The sequence below is a fragment of the Cydia strobilella genome, chromosome 6 (genome assembly GCF_947568885.1).
Source record: "Cydia strobilella chromosome 6, ilCydStro3.1, whole genome shotgun sequence".
Classification (NCBI taxonomy): Eukaryota; Metazoa; Arthropoda; class Insecta; order Lepidoptera; family Tortricidae; genus Cydia; species Cydia strobilella.
In genome coordinates, this window is record NC_086046.1 from 8,584,587 (window position 1) to 8,598,651 (window position 14,065).

At 42.2% G+C, this 14,065-nt stretch overlaps 1 protein-coding gene across 1 annotated transcript in view; it reads right to left on the minus strand.

Moving 5' to 3' along the window:
• Window positions 1–1,956: 1,956 nt before the first annotated feature.
• Window positions 1,957–14,065, minus strand: part of LOC134742423 (kinase D-interacting substrate of 220 kDa B) — a 45,945-nt gene continuing 33,836 nt past the window's right edge. The window contains exons 19-28 of the mRNA XM_063675565.1: window positions 13,803–13,968; window positions 13,267–13,445; window positions 12,591–12,688; window positions 11,335–11,505; window positions 10,638–10,802; window positions 9,677–9,779; window positions 9,291–9,385; window positions 6,594–6,611; window positions 5,005–5,101; window positions 1,957–3,129 (exon numbers count right to left, since the gene is read on the minus strand). Of these exons, the coding sequence (XP_063531635.1) occupies window positions 2,306–3,129; window positions 5,005–5,101; window positions 6,594–6,611; window positions 9,291–9,385; window positions 9,677–9,779; window positions 10,638–10,802; window positions 11,335–11,505; window positions 12,591–12,688; window positions 13,267–13,445; window positions 13,803–13,968 (1,916 nt within the window). The 3' untranslated portion in view covers window positions 1,957–2,305. The remainder of the gene's footprint in view (window positions 3,130–5,004; window positions 5,102–6,593; window positions 6,612–9,290; window positions 9,386–9,676; window positions 9,780–10,637; window positions 10,803–11,334; window positions 11,506–12,590; window positions 12,689–13,266; window positions 13,446–13,802; window positions 13,969–14,065) is intronic.

Here is a 14,065-nt window from a genome sequence, read left to right on the forward strand (position 1 = left end):
ACCAGGCAAAGGGTGATTGCCAACCACATATTTTGTTTACCAGAGTCAGGTTTTAGCTCCAAATCTCCTACAAAGCAAATCAAGCAATCTCCTATCGATCCTTAAAAATATTACTTTATGATCTTCATTCACAACATGCTTCTAAATACAATGTTTCTTTGGCAGTGGTTTGAATTTACTTGACCAGTAAATCCAGTAATTTCGGTGGTTTATGACGAAAACCGAGCAGTTTACTTAATTTTTAAGAGAAATGAAAGCAATTTTTGAGTGTTGTAAGGTTATCTAATCTCTTACTTTGCTAAACATTGATGTATTTTTGTAATATGACCAGAATTAGGATGTGGGATACACTATCCATGGGAGATTTAGAGTTAAAAACTGACTATGGTAAATGATATACTAGGTGGGTGGCATATCACCTTGCCTGGTAAAGAATACAATTACACTAAAGGCTCGGCCAAACACAAGGCGCGACGCAGCGCCGCGTTCGCGCCGCGGGGGAAATGCGTTTACGCATGCCACCTGGTCCGGGGGAACCAGGAGGGATGACGGACTAACCAGAGGACTACCGTCTAAAACCACCAACGAGTGCCGAATCCGCCTTAGATGGGGTGCCGCAGGGTCGCTATCGAACGCGGCGCGATGCGGGCGTGACTCGCGCCCGATACAGCAGCATACGCACGCGGAAGGTTCCTCATTCACGTCCGACTGATGTGACCCAGCGTGCCGCCGCGTGGACGCGCCTTGTGTTTGGCCGAGCCTTAAATTGAATATGGCAGTTCATTATGGTCGGGGAGGCTGAGAGGGGATTTTTGTAGGTACTCGAGCGCGTCAGATTAAGATGCGAGTGATATCTTGCTACCCTGTGGAGTCTACCTTTACCACTTTTAGCCGTCCATGTTGAGCCGTTGGTTGGTGGTGGGGTTCAACAAATCGTTAAGCAAATTGTGGATTTTGTGCTGTTACTAAATCCAAGTTAATGCTATAATTTTTCTATAACTGAATATGACACTTATTTGTATGCATTTCCTTAATCTGGCGACCACAAGTTCGACGCCCGATTTTCACATTGTAACCGTCAGATTAAGGAAATGCGTACAAATGATCGTCGTAACAATTCCACAATCTACTAAACGATTTTTTTAACCCTCCATCAACCATCAACCCCCCGAAATTTAAAAAATCTGTAGTCGCTTTCCTGCTCGTTGGAAAAGAAGAACTTTATATAACCTTTTTTTCTTCTTATCATCTAATTTCCAATAGGTCTCTACGACGCTCGAGTAACTACACATTTAGCATCGCCGGCTCCCCACCTATTACTCAAACAGGCAATGGGATTACCGTATCCCACGTTTTTTTTCTGGTTTACAGGAACATATCCGACTTTTGTAAATACATTTTGTACCAGACGTTCAATATGGTTGCAAACCACGCTTGTTCTTCGCGGCCTGGTAAATATTAACATGGTACAGGTATTGTAAAAATGTTGATAATAAATACTGGTACTTCAACTTTGATACGATTTGTGATCTCTAAAAACACTGATAGTTTTAGTATGTTGTTGATATTATAATAGATTATTATTTTAGACGTCAGTGTGGAATAATGTTACAGTGAAATCGAATTAAATAATGTTAAGATGCTATTATTTAATCAGTTTTTTTCTTGTCGTTATTTATTTATAATTATAATCAATGAAATCAGCAAGGAGGCTCTCTATGTACTCAACGAAGAAAACCCCTGAAGCAGGGATTAATTCTGTTAATTTGTACTTCCCTGATCTACATATATATTTATATTTTTTTATTTTGATGAATGGTTTCAGGCTGTATACTTGCAGAAATATCCGCATACCTGTTTTATAGCTGTGACACGTTAATATAAAATTAAATTATTTAAGAGCGTTTTATTCAACCTACCTTAACTTAAGGGTTAATTAACAAAAACGACATAGAATTTCGATCGACAGCAAATATATTTTTAATATCCTTACGGGTATAATATCACAATTCTGGGCAGGCATTACATTTTAAATGCGATATAATTCGTGTAACATCTGTTTGTGACATTAAGTACTCAATTACGATTCGGAACTTTTTCATATTAGCTAGAATTAATCTAAGTCGAGGAAGTCAGAATCACTAACTACGTTTAACATACGATAACTAATGGAATAAAGTCGGCGCCACTCAGCACGGCGCTCGAGCCCTACCACCGGTAAGGCGGAGTCGAGAGCCTCATCTCCGAGGCGGTCGTCGGTCTCTAGCGAGAGTCAGGTCGCCGTGGGGCGAGCTCGCCTCCGGAGTCACACGGCCGAGTCGGGCTCGTCCCACGGCCAGGGCGGCCCCGAGTCCAGCGCGTCCTGGCGCCACAGCGCGCGCGCGTCCGAGGCGCCGCGCGCCAGTAGGCGCATGTTGTAGGGCTCCACCATGTTGGAGAGCTCGCCGCTGTCCGCGCGCGCCAGCCTGCCCGTCTCCGCGTCGCCCTTGCCCTCCGGCAGCAGGTCGAACACGGTGGCGCCCTCGCGCGGCGACTCCAGCTCCGTCACGTCGGACCGCGGCGAGAAGTCCGTGCTGGCCGACACGTCGGGCAGGCTGCGGTCACCACACTCGACGCGGATGGGCCCGGCGCGGCCGCCGGGGGCCGGCGAGCCGGCGGCCGTGGCCGGCTCGGACGCGACGAGCGGCGCCGACTCGTCGTCGCTGCGGGCCTCCTCGCGCGCCGGACTCCGCTCGCGCGACAGTATCTTGTCCTTCAGCCGCGTCAGCTTCTCCGCCGAGCTCACCTTCTTGAGAATGTCGGCGGTCTTGCGGAGGTTGCCGAGCTTGGGGTCCCGGACGGGCTCGTCGCTGGGGTCTCGGGTGACGAGCAGCGAGACGGGGCGGTCGCCGGGGCGCGCGCTGAAGGTGATGGGGCGGCCGTCGTCGGAGTCGTCCTCGTTCTCGACGTTGAAGGTGACGGCGGGCGGTGGGCGGCGGTCGCGGCCCTTGAGCGAGGAGGCGGCGCGGCGGGCGGCGAGCGGCGTGGCGCCGGGCGAGGCGGGCGCGGAGCCGCTCCACGAGGCGCCGCTGGGCCGCAGCCGGCCGCCCACGCCCACGCCCACGCCCAGCTGCAGCGACACCTCCTCGTCTGTAACAGGACAGCGCGGGTATAGTGCGCCGGCGACGGGGGCGGGGATGGGGGTGGGGAGGGAGACGAGATTCACCTGGGGCCGTCGCTCCGAACTCGAAGATCTGCGCGGCTCGAAGCGACCTAGGATCACCTAAACTCTACGGGACTGAAATCAAACAAAGCTTCAAACTTTTGTATATTTATTATCTCACTGTGTAAAACATCTCGGGAATGGTATTGTTACTTCGTGTTCTTCGTGCGATTAGTAATCGAGAAACTGACATTAAGAAAATGGAAATTACTCTATCTCTATCACATTTAAAACCTGTGGCAAATCTAAACCTACTATATCAACATTCTATCGTATAAGTACATATAGCTACAATAAGTCTTCGGTCGCAGGTCGAAGATATGTATAGAAACTTACGTTAAATATAAAATGTTATACAAATTTTAACAAGTTTTTGAATGTTTTTTGATTTAATAGTAGTAGTAGGTACACAGTGTCCTCGTGCGATTTGTATGTTTTCTAAAATGTCGAATTGTCGATCAATCCTATATTTTTTTATGAAGTATGGACAGTTTCAAGTATAATAAGCTAACAACAACTCATAACAAATAACATTACCCTAAAGTCCTAAACTAATACGGCGTTCACATAAATTATAGCTTAGTTAAATTGCTTTACAATATATTGTATTGTACCACGTACCTAAACTAGGAAATGATAGGCACATTTTGTCTTCATTCCATATGCATCACATATTCGAGCCTACGACACGTTTAGAAATAAAAATTATGGGGTTGGAGCATTTTTCCATCTGAATAAAAAGTACATATAGCCCTCAGATTGGCCTTTTTTATTTTAGGGCGTGGGCGTGACTTCTACTTTTCAAAAGTGATAAATTAATACCTACGTAAATTTAAACAGTATATTTGAATTATATTTTAGGAATGATCAATACTTTTATAGACTACGTCTTTTTATGTAGGCAAATAATAGGAATTTTTTACACTTAAGGTTAAATACTTTTATCACAAATCATTCCTTAATACTGGAATATCTAGAATAAGTCAGTGGAATTGATCTAACTAAACTAAAATTGTTATAAGTTATTCAAATTGTTTATATTAACACAACTGTCTATTCATGATCTCTGTCTACTACAGACAGTAAAAGAAGTAGTCCGGCTACTTTTTATCTCTTGTCGCAATAGATCGAGACAATTTTCTAATGCACAAAGCAATATCAAAGCATTGATGTAGTTACTTATGAAAGTTATGAATACTAAATCAACTCGAGAATATATATGTCGAAGGCTTACATAGGAATTTCCGAGTTTTGCAATATTCACACAGTTCCGACTCCAATGCTCCAAACATAATTATATTATTGTGCTAAATGCAAGTTAGGTTACAACACGATTAAAATTCTTGAACCGAAAACCATGCATTATCTTGATAAATTCGGCAATTGGAATGTCAGAATGCAAGAGATGTGTCATCGTAACATTATTTTCAAACGAAGCTAGATTTTAAGAATGAGTACCTATCAAATGAATACCTATAAAATGAATAATAATAAAGTATAATAACAATTATATTAGGACCGAACGTTCTGGTTGTTGTGTGTGCACGTTTAGATTGTAAACACGCATATGCAAACAACAACGCCCATAAATGCATAGTTTCCACCTCCTGCAAAAATACCTATATATCACATCTTTTATATTCTGACCATCAGTATCTAGCTAGATGTAATGCAACGCCAGATTCACATGAAGACATCATCATGGACCGTGATGACAACATCTTGCGGTTCGTCGTCGTCGTCGGTGATGGCGGGGGGCTCTGCAACGAGGGACTGTTCGCGGATGGTGGTGAGAGGCTCACCTGGGTGGGAGGGGGGCTCGGACTGGAGGACGTCCTCCAGGGCTTCCTCGTTTAGTGTTTGGAGCGCGCCGCATATCATCTGCTCTTCCAGCGTCACCTGCCGACAGAAACACTATGTTAAGTACCTACCTAAAATAATGGTTAAGATTTTTAGCCCTACCTCCGACCGTGTAGTAATTTCTGCTGTTGATGTTGTACTATCGCCAAAAGTACCCTGTGAACCCAATACACTGTAACACGATAAACAGATAACTGCAGATACACTGTATTGGATTTACAGGGTACCAAAGTACTTAAATGTAAGAAATATAAGGCTATTTTCATAAAATTTGTATTTTTTCTAATTCCGTAGTCAACAAGTAACCCTGATGTAAAATGATGTGCGTCAAACGCATTGCGTTTATCGCATAAAACAACCGCGCGCTTAAACCTTCGCTACGTCCGTCTATACGGGACTTAACTCAGTGGACATTAGTGCTAGAAAAAAACAATTTGTCACGATTACCTATTAATATTATTTAGGCGGACAAAATGATTCATTGTAATATTATAACACGACAGTTTTATTTTGTTTCCATGAATTGATTAAATAAAGAAACATCAAAAGAGAAGAATTGCTAATTTATAATAGGCAATTCTAAGCACACTTACTGGTTGGTTGTTGGTAACGTTCCAATTTAGCAACATGACTATGATCAAAACTTATTTGATGCACTGTCTGTTAGTGCATTTTATCAAATTAGTTTGTCCGAGAAGTATATAATGACATGTGTTTTTAAGCAAATAAAAATTGGCTATATGTATAACAGTGAACAATTGAGTAGATATTATTATTAAATTATTGACAATTAAATGTGTGTTCTACCGCTTGTACAATGGGCTGTGCTCTGAAGAATTGTTTGACATGATGCCAACGGCCGCTTTCTATCACCGCACCGCTCGCCATCAGCAGGGTGTTCATCCTCACACCCTAGCACCTAAATGGTCGCGTACTGTGCGGTTTAAGAGGAATTTCCTCCCGCGTACGCTTCGGCTGTGGAATGAGCTCCCTGCCGAGGTTTTCCCGAGGGGCTACAGTATGGGGTTCTTCAAAAAAGGAGTGTACAGGTTTTTAAAGGGTCGGCAACGCGCGTGTAATATCTCCGATGTTGCAGGCGTCCATAGGCTACGGTAACTGTTTACCATCAGGCGGGCCGACGTGGTATAAAAATAAATAAAAAAATGAACTGGCGTACGCTGTCATCGCGTTTAGTTCCTCTACCTTGAAGTTCACACATAATCAAATCCATACTAATATTATAAATGCAAACTAAAGGGAGTGAAAAGGGGGATGGGATTGAGAGATTTAATGAAATGCCTGACAATTGATGTCAAGCAAATCTCAAATTGAATGATTACTTTTATCCAGGCGCGAAACTTACTCCAGCTGCTGTTACTGATTCCACGCAGACGAAGTCGCGGGAAAAAGCAAGTATTAATTATACCAAAAGTGGAGGTGCTGGTTGTATGTATGGTGTGCACGTGTTACATTGGATTGGACCTACGGGTCTGTATGTACAAGATAACATAAAGTCACTACTAATAATCACCTGATATTCCGCGTATGGCTGTAAAACACAATATTATCAAAAAACTGCCCTTTATTACAATATTTATTAAATACATTTCGCTCGCAGTTGCCTACACTACAAATCGTTTAACAAGACGGTATTAAGCACGAATTAATAAACTAGTGGATGTGAAATGACTCCTATTTAGTATGAAAACCAGTGTCGCTAAACTCACACATTCATAGCCACGTTAAAATACGTCACACACTTACAAAATTGCTCTGATTCGTAGCAACTTTCCATACCAAAAAGTTATTACCGGTGGACATTTCTCGAACGAATATCAACTGTAGGCTACATGAGTGACGGTTTAAAATATAATGTCAAAGCTATATGACATACGACTCTTTCATTATCTCATTCATCTCACCAAAGCTCGCTCAACGTTCACCTAATACAACTACTCAACACCAGATGGCGTTATTTTATATAATTTTAAAATCACTTACTTAACAGGCGAGAAAAGGGCTAAAAAACCAGTATAAGTAAGGTCTAATTACGCATGGTTTGTTACGGATCTCACGGTCACGTTACACTGGTGTTTTGGAGACCTCTACACGCCTGCGAGTAGCTAACCGTTGGAACTTCTTTCCATTCGACGATATAGGGAGGGGACAGTGTAATCGGAGTGTTTTATCGATATTTGTGTGTTCAGTTAGGTATTGATATTTCATTACCGTATGTTTTAACACATTTAGATGATACTTTATTTATGATTATTAGTGATAATCGTGATTGTATGAAAAATAATATGTAGTACAGTACAACAAATATCTAACTAGAAATTTGTTTCTTATTAATTGACCAACTAGGTTGTTAATGTGAACATTAAATATATCTTAAAGTCAAACAGATAAAATCATAGTTCTTTAAAGGTCTATTAACTCGGTATTGCTGTTATTTTGTAATCACAAATCTGCAATTACTTACATAGGTAAGTATTCGTCTTTAACAATAAATTTTCTTGTGGCAGCATTTAAGGCCAATCTAGACGGGACAACCTGATTAAATTGTCAAATTAATTGTATGGTGTGAAAGCATACATGAAACTGGCTCATCGATCCCACTTGATTTGATTGTAAGATTGTGACCTATCAAATCAGGAAGGGGGGCGGCAAAATTCCAATATTTGACGCTAGTTTGCGTGGTACGGAACACTTTTTATTAATTTAGTGAGCCCGAATGTCACTAATAATTACTAAATTAGTAACTAAGTTTTAGGCGTGTGGACGCTAGATGAGATGTATGGCAATTTTATCCCCAGAAATCTTTCTCTAAGAAATGCTCCTAGCAAATGGTGCTATATTTTTGCCGAAACTAATTTTCTTGCCCAGTAGCATTGATCCATTTATTTTTAATATCGGCATCTTGTGGTAACCTACAATAATTAATAATAAAGAAATAGAAAATATTAAACGTTTATTCATGGCACATTGCATGCATTGTACGCATAAGTGCATTAAGTACCTAGTCTAATTATATTAACGATGAAAATATGATGGGTGTAAAAAACAAAAACGTATGTAAAGGAATACGAAGGTTTGAAAGGTTGCCATGAAATGACCCCGACTTAACTTAGTGCTTGATGACCAGAGCTGCCATATTTACTAAGACATTGATTATCCCAAATAATAATTAGAAACGTGTCTAAAATAATAATTTATTACCGAACTACCAAACATCAAACTTGAAATATCGTAACTTTAACTTTATCGATATAAATATCGACATTGCGCAGCATCTGAGTAGCGAAGTTATTTGACATTTAGGATAGCGAATATTCCAGATAAACTTAAAGAATAGTGACAAAGGATTGTGAACTCTAAGTTCTAACTGATAAAATATAGATTTACTTAACGAACATTCGTAAATAATGCAAAAGAAACAGATTTTTCGTATTTATCGGATTATATTTAAATAAATAACCACCGGTGATAGGAAATACCTCCACGTGAAAGATTTTTTAAACCGCTGTGATTTCTGCAGCTTAATACTGCACAATACGGCATTTTAAATTTAATTATCAATTTTTGTTAGACGAGCGTACGTACGACGTGAATGTCATTCGAGCATGAAGTTTACACAACAACTGAGCATAGTCTGTGCATAAAGTGAGTCGGTCGCTACTAACTGTCGGATAGACGGGAACGCCCACTTGCCATCTCCATCCTACTCCGTGGTATTAAGGACTACAAGTGAAAATAGCAATCCATTCCCAAGTGTTTTGAGTGATGTGCACACGTTACTGCAATATACCTTTCATTGTTTTCTCAGATGCTAATCACAACGAGTTTTTGTCAAAAATTCAGTTTTTGGTACAGGTTTTATTGCTGACTGTATTTTTTTATTCACACTCATCTGTTACTGTTACTTTTATTTAATTACAGCGGTAGCGTTTGATCCTTATAGCCACCTTCGGTCTCCATAATCAGGCCAGCCATTAAATTCACTTAGTTATAAAAAAATATTGTCATAGTCGTCATCGAACGTCACGCAGGCATGCTAAATTCCAGTTCTACAGGACATAATATAGGTATAGGCAATATTTAACATAAAAAAAAAACTCTTAAACTTATAAAAACGTCACAAAGGCAGTGTTTCCTGTGTTCTTCACCAGTTTACTGACTTACTCTAAAATCCCAGTAAGTATATGTATGGAATAAAAATAAAACATACCTGTTTTTCCACATTGGACGGACGGCTACGCTGGTGTTCGATGGGCCTGGGTTTCACCGTGTCTGGTTCACTCTCCGTATTCATTTCTGCTATAACTGTTGAACAAATTAAATTATATATTATCTCGGGTTTCGGATACTTGCCCGTGCTACAATACAGTATAATACATTATATCTACATATTACAAATTTAAAATATCATGAGTCACATCAATTTTACAGTTTTTGTTATTGCGCGCGAAACATTTCGGAGAATCTAGGTCTTCTTTAAGCACTGAGGCCGTTCGCCTTGACGATGCGTGTCCTAACCAAAAATATGCGAGTAAAACTATAAAATGGTTTCAGAACTACTAGAATTTAAATAAGGTCCAATTTGTTTTGGGTTACCTGTGACAGCAGGCGCACTGCAGGGCATGTTGGCTTCCAACTCTCGTAGGTTGGTGATGAGCATTTTGAATAATTCCCAGTCTCCGAACGGCAGGTCCATGAGCTGTGTAAATACATGATCATCCAACAAGAGTATAGGCTGTATAGCAATAGGGTATTCCACAATTTTTTATCAATGGTATCAGTCGATCAGGTTTGTTTTGAGGATCTAATGTCTGTATGTGACCCATTGTCTTAAAGCAATATAAAAGGGCATAAAGCGATCCACTTTTATCCGAGACATTTGATTAGCCCGAGCGCAGCGAGTATCAATATATTCGAGGATAAAAATTGACATTTATGCCTGAATTATACACTGCTTTTCACTTCGATTGTGAGTATATACAAAAATATCCAATATTGTAGGTTATTATACCGTATTTATTCAAAACTAAAGAAACTAGTACTAGGTTGTGTCAGGGGCGCGGGGCGCGCCGGGCGGGGCTGGCTGTTTGTATGGCAGATGCAGGACTTTATTGCTTAGTCAATAAAGGTCGTAATAGATGATTTTACTTTATGCTCTAGCTGGAACATAATAAGCAACTTTATGTCGTCTACGCACTTTACGTGCATGGGAAGTGAAAAATATAATGAAGACAGCTAGCTAGAACGCGTTTAGTCGATCAGCACAGTATCTCCATAGTCAAAGTAATAAAAAGACGCACAAAGTTTTACAAATAGTGTTTTATAAAAGAGTGATTGGCGAGCCATATTCTACCAACTAACGTTGCTCACGCCGTTAAGACCGAATCGCAGGAGACTTGCTTCGGCTCATTTCTCTAAACTTGTTGCTTTATGCGTTGTCGTTGTTTTTGATTACATGGTGCATGAAGCTCCGAGAAACTTTAAGGGATACGACCTTCAGGATTTAAGATAGCGACCAAAAAGAAGAGAGAAGAACAAGTTAATAGGGTCAGTGTACCGGTTTGAGGTCGTCGAGCTGGCAGTGCCGCAGCGCGAGGCCGCAGACGCGGTGCTGCTGCAGCGCCGCGCAGCACGCCGCCGCGCCCGCGCCCAGCGCCGCGCTCACGATGCTGCACAAGCGCTCCACCGACAGCGCTGACAGACGGATGTTCGATATGTCCACCTGCACATGAAACATGAAACTTTACATAACTCGATGCAACAATGAGAACTGTACATACTATTTGTTCTCAATAAAAAAAATGTGCCACGTCGGCGGCAGGCCAGTGTCACAGATAGATCGGTATTTCACGCCGTGGCAGCATATAGTTTAACGCACAGCCGTTTTATTTGTAACCTAGCAACAGGTCGACATTTTGTGCGAATTGTCCACGCTCCTTGAATACCTAAGAACTATGGAAGGTATAGAAAGGATGCCGGTCTCTTATGGCAGAATTGTTGCAAAAGTGACCGCTTTCAGCTTTAAATAATAGTTCCTAATCTCTCCGGTGGCGCTAGTTAGGCTCTGGGACATGAACCATACAAGGCAACAAATAACCCGACCAAATTACGTAGGTTGTTTTTGGTAGTATTTCGGTGTATGGTGGCGCCGCCTAATTACTGTTTTTTGATGGACACTTTTCATGCATAGAGATTTGGCTCCTTTATATAGTCTCCATGCTAAGAACCTTACAATGTAAAAAAGCTTATCTTACCAGCGCAGGGAAAGCGTTCCTCAGCACAGTGTAGGGGTTAGGCGCGGGCGCGCCGACGGCGGGCGGCGGGTAGTGCGGCATGGACTGCGGCATGAAGCCGTTGCCCGTGTTCACCCAGCCCACGCACATGGGCGTGTGCGGCGCTGCGGCTTGGCTTGGCGGGGATATGCGCTGTAATTATACTTTCGTTCATTTTTACGCTACGGTTATATGGCTACGATGAAAATAGTGTCAATAGTATTTTGTGCAACAGGTACATAATAACGGTTCTTAAAATTCAAGGGCCAGTTACTAAACGAAACGAAGTATTATGTACCGTTGCACACAATATTTTTTTCTAAGACAGCGGCAAACACCTAAAATTAGAAATAAAATCAAAGTAAATAATGGTTTAAGTAGATCTTTGCCTAGAAATCAGAATAAAAAAAAACCGGCCAAGTGCGAGTCGGACTCGCCCACCGAGGGTTCCGTACTTTTTAGTATTTATTGTTATAGCGGCAATAGAAATACATCATCTGTGAAAATTTCAACCGTCTAGCTATCACGGTTCATGAGATACAGCCTGGTGACAGACAGACGGACAGTGGAGTCTTAGTAACAGGGACCCGTTTCTACCCTTTGGGTACGAAACCCTACAAAAAGTAAGTATAAGGTCTCTCTCTCAAATTCTTGCTTTCAAGACGCCTAAGGTCGTACCTATTTGGGAATACAGGCGACTCAAGCGAATTCCGCCCGTTGCCGCCCGCGACTCCATATTTTAAGTCCCCGGCAAGCTCGGCCGGATTTCACCTTCCCATACAAACGGAGTTCCGTTCTCATTTAAAAACTACGTGTTGGATTGTATTAAAACTGCACATACAATGATATGCGGTATATCTAGGTCTGAAATTAGTTTATATAGCTCTAGTATATAAAACAATCGAAATAGAGCAAAAGCAAGTTTTGTATGATAAACTTAAATTCGCTGTATTATTTTTACTACGGTATCTGAAGCCACATAAACAGATTTCAGACCTAGTAGATATACCTTATCCTATTGTAAGTACTAGGTTTCAGAGCAATCTAGCTATTCGTTTTAAAATGAGAACGTAGCTACGTTTGTATGGAGAACCGAGCTTGCCGGGGACTCTTAAGCGCCACTTCAAGTACGGAGTCGCACGCGACAACGCAAGTGATGTGATAAAGATGTGACAAAGTGGTGGGATAAAGACAAGGAAGATTACTGAAAACAATGCATATTTTATTTAAGTACTTACATGTTTTCTGTGGAAGAGCTTATTGTGCGGCTGTCGTGTGTGCGGCGTCCAAATAGCACCGTTCATTTCATCCTCCAAGCCTGACTGTAGCTGCTCCTCTACAAACACAACAAAGTACACTTTTTTTTTGTTAACGGTGTGGGCGAATGCTTTTACGCACCGTCCCCCCGGCCGCGAGAACGCCATTGATGGGGGGATGGGGGGTGTGTGTCCCCTCTCAACTGGGGAGGGAGGACCTGGCCCTACCCATTAAACCCACTCCGGCGTTTCATATCCTCTTTGCCGTTTGTGAGGGCGCCATGGGATCGAGTACACTCTACCATGGCGCTCCCCGGCAGCCCCGGCTTGGCGCCAGGACACCCGCACAATGGGGGGGATCAGAAACACTGGATCCCCCCCCGACGACGTATGTGGGGCCGTGCAATGCGGGTCCCGCACCCGCTGGTCCCACTAGGGGCCTGCGTCGGAGAGGCAGCGCGTCAGGATCAGCTTCGCGCCCCCTCTCCGCCTCCTCCTTCTGCAACATGACTTGTCCGCAGAAGGCACCAAAGTACACCTTATTACAATAACTATACAGTGTAGTTTACTCTAGACCTAAAAGCCAATTCAATGCAATTTGAATGATAACCGCAGAGACGAAAGAAACGAAGACGTAACAAGGATGCGGGTTGTGTACCTTTGATGACTTTTTTGATGTAAGGGTCCAGGTTGATGGTGAATGGCAGGAAGATCTTGAGATCGGCGGCGGTGAGGGTTGAGCGGTGAAAGCTGAGGAACACCTCCAGCTTGCGTTCGTCGCGGTCTAGTTCCATTAGGGAGCTGGATTCGCGTAGACCATTTAGGTGTGGTTTCACTCTAGAACAAGCATTTTTATTAAACATTTTTGTACGTTTTGATATAATTTTAACGCGAGGTGCGGAACAATGTTCCTTGGAATACACCTATGGACTCCAGGTGCCTGTTGCATAACATATCACAACTCATAATAGTCATAATTCATAATACAAGCGGAAGCTTTACTTTAGAAAGGACTTAAGCTGACATCTGCCAACTGTCAAGAATGTATAAGTCCCAAGAGCAATAGGTGGGCGGAGTGAGTAAAAATTTTAATGTTTGTTAAGAGACAGGGGACGACGGTAAGAAAAGCTTGCGCCAACTCCAAGGAAATGGCGTAAGGGTAATCAAACCGATAACAATGTGATGTGAACTTACTTCTCGTAAATGTGCTTGAGCGACTTGCTGTCGTCGATGTGCTCCTCGTACGTCTCGTGGTGGTAGATGATCCATGACGCACGGAACGGCCACTGCTCCGTGAGGTTTATCCAGGAAGCTAGCTGGTACCAGTTGAACTCGATTTGGAATGCTTTCATTAGACGACCTGGAATAAAGACATTATTGGTTAGCTAAAGTTAGCTGACACAATCCTACGGGAATAAAAAGATGTAACTCTGCTAATTGATAATAAACGATTTCTC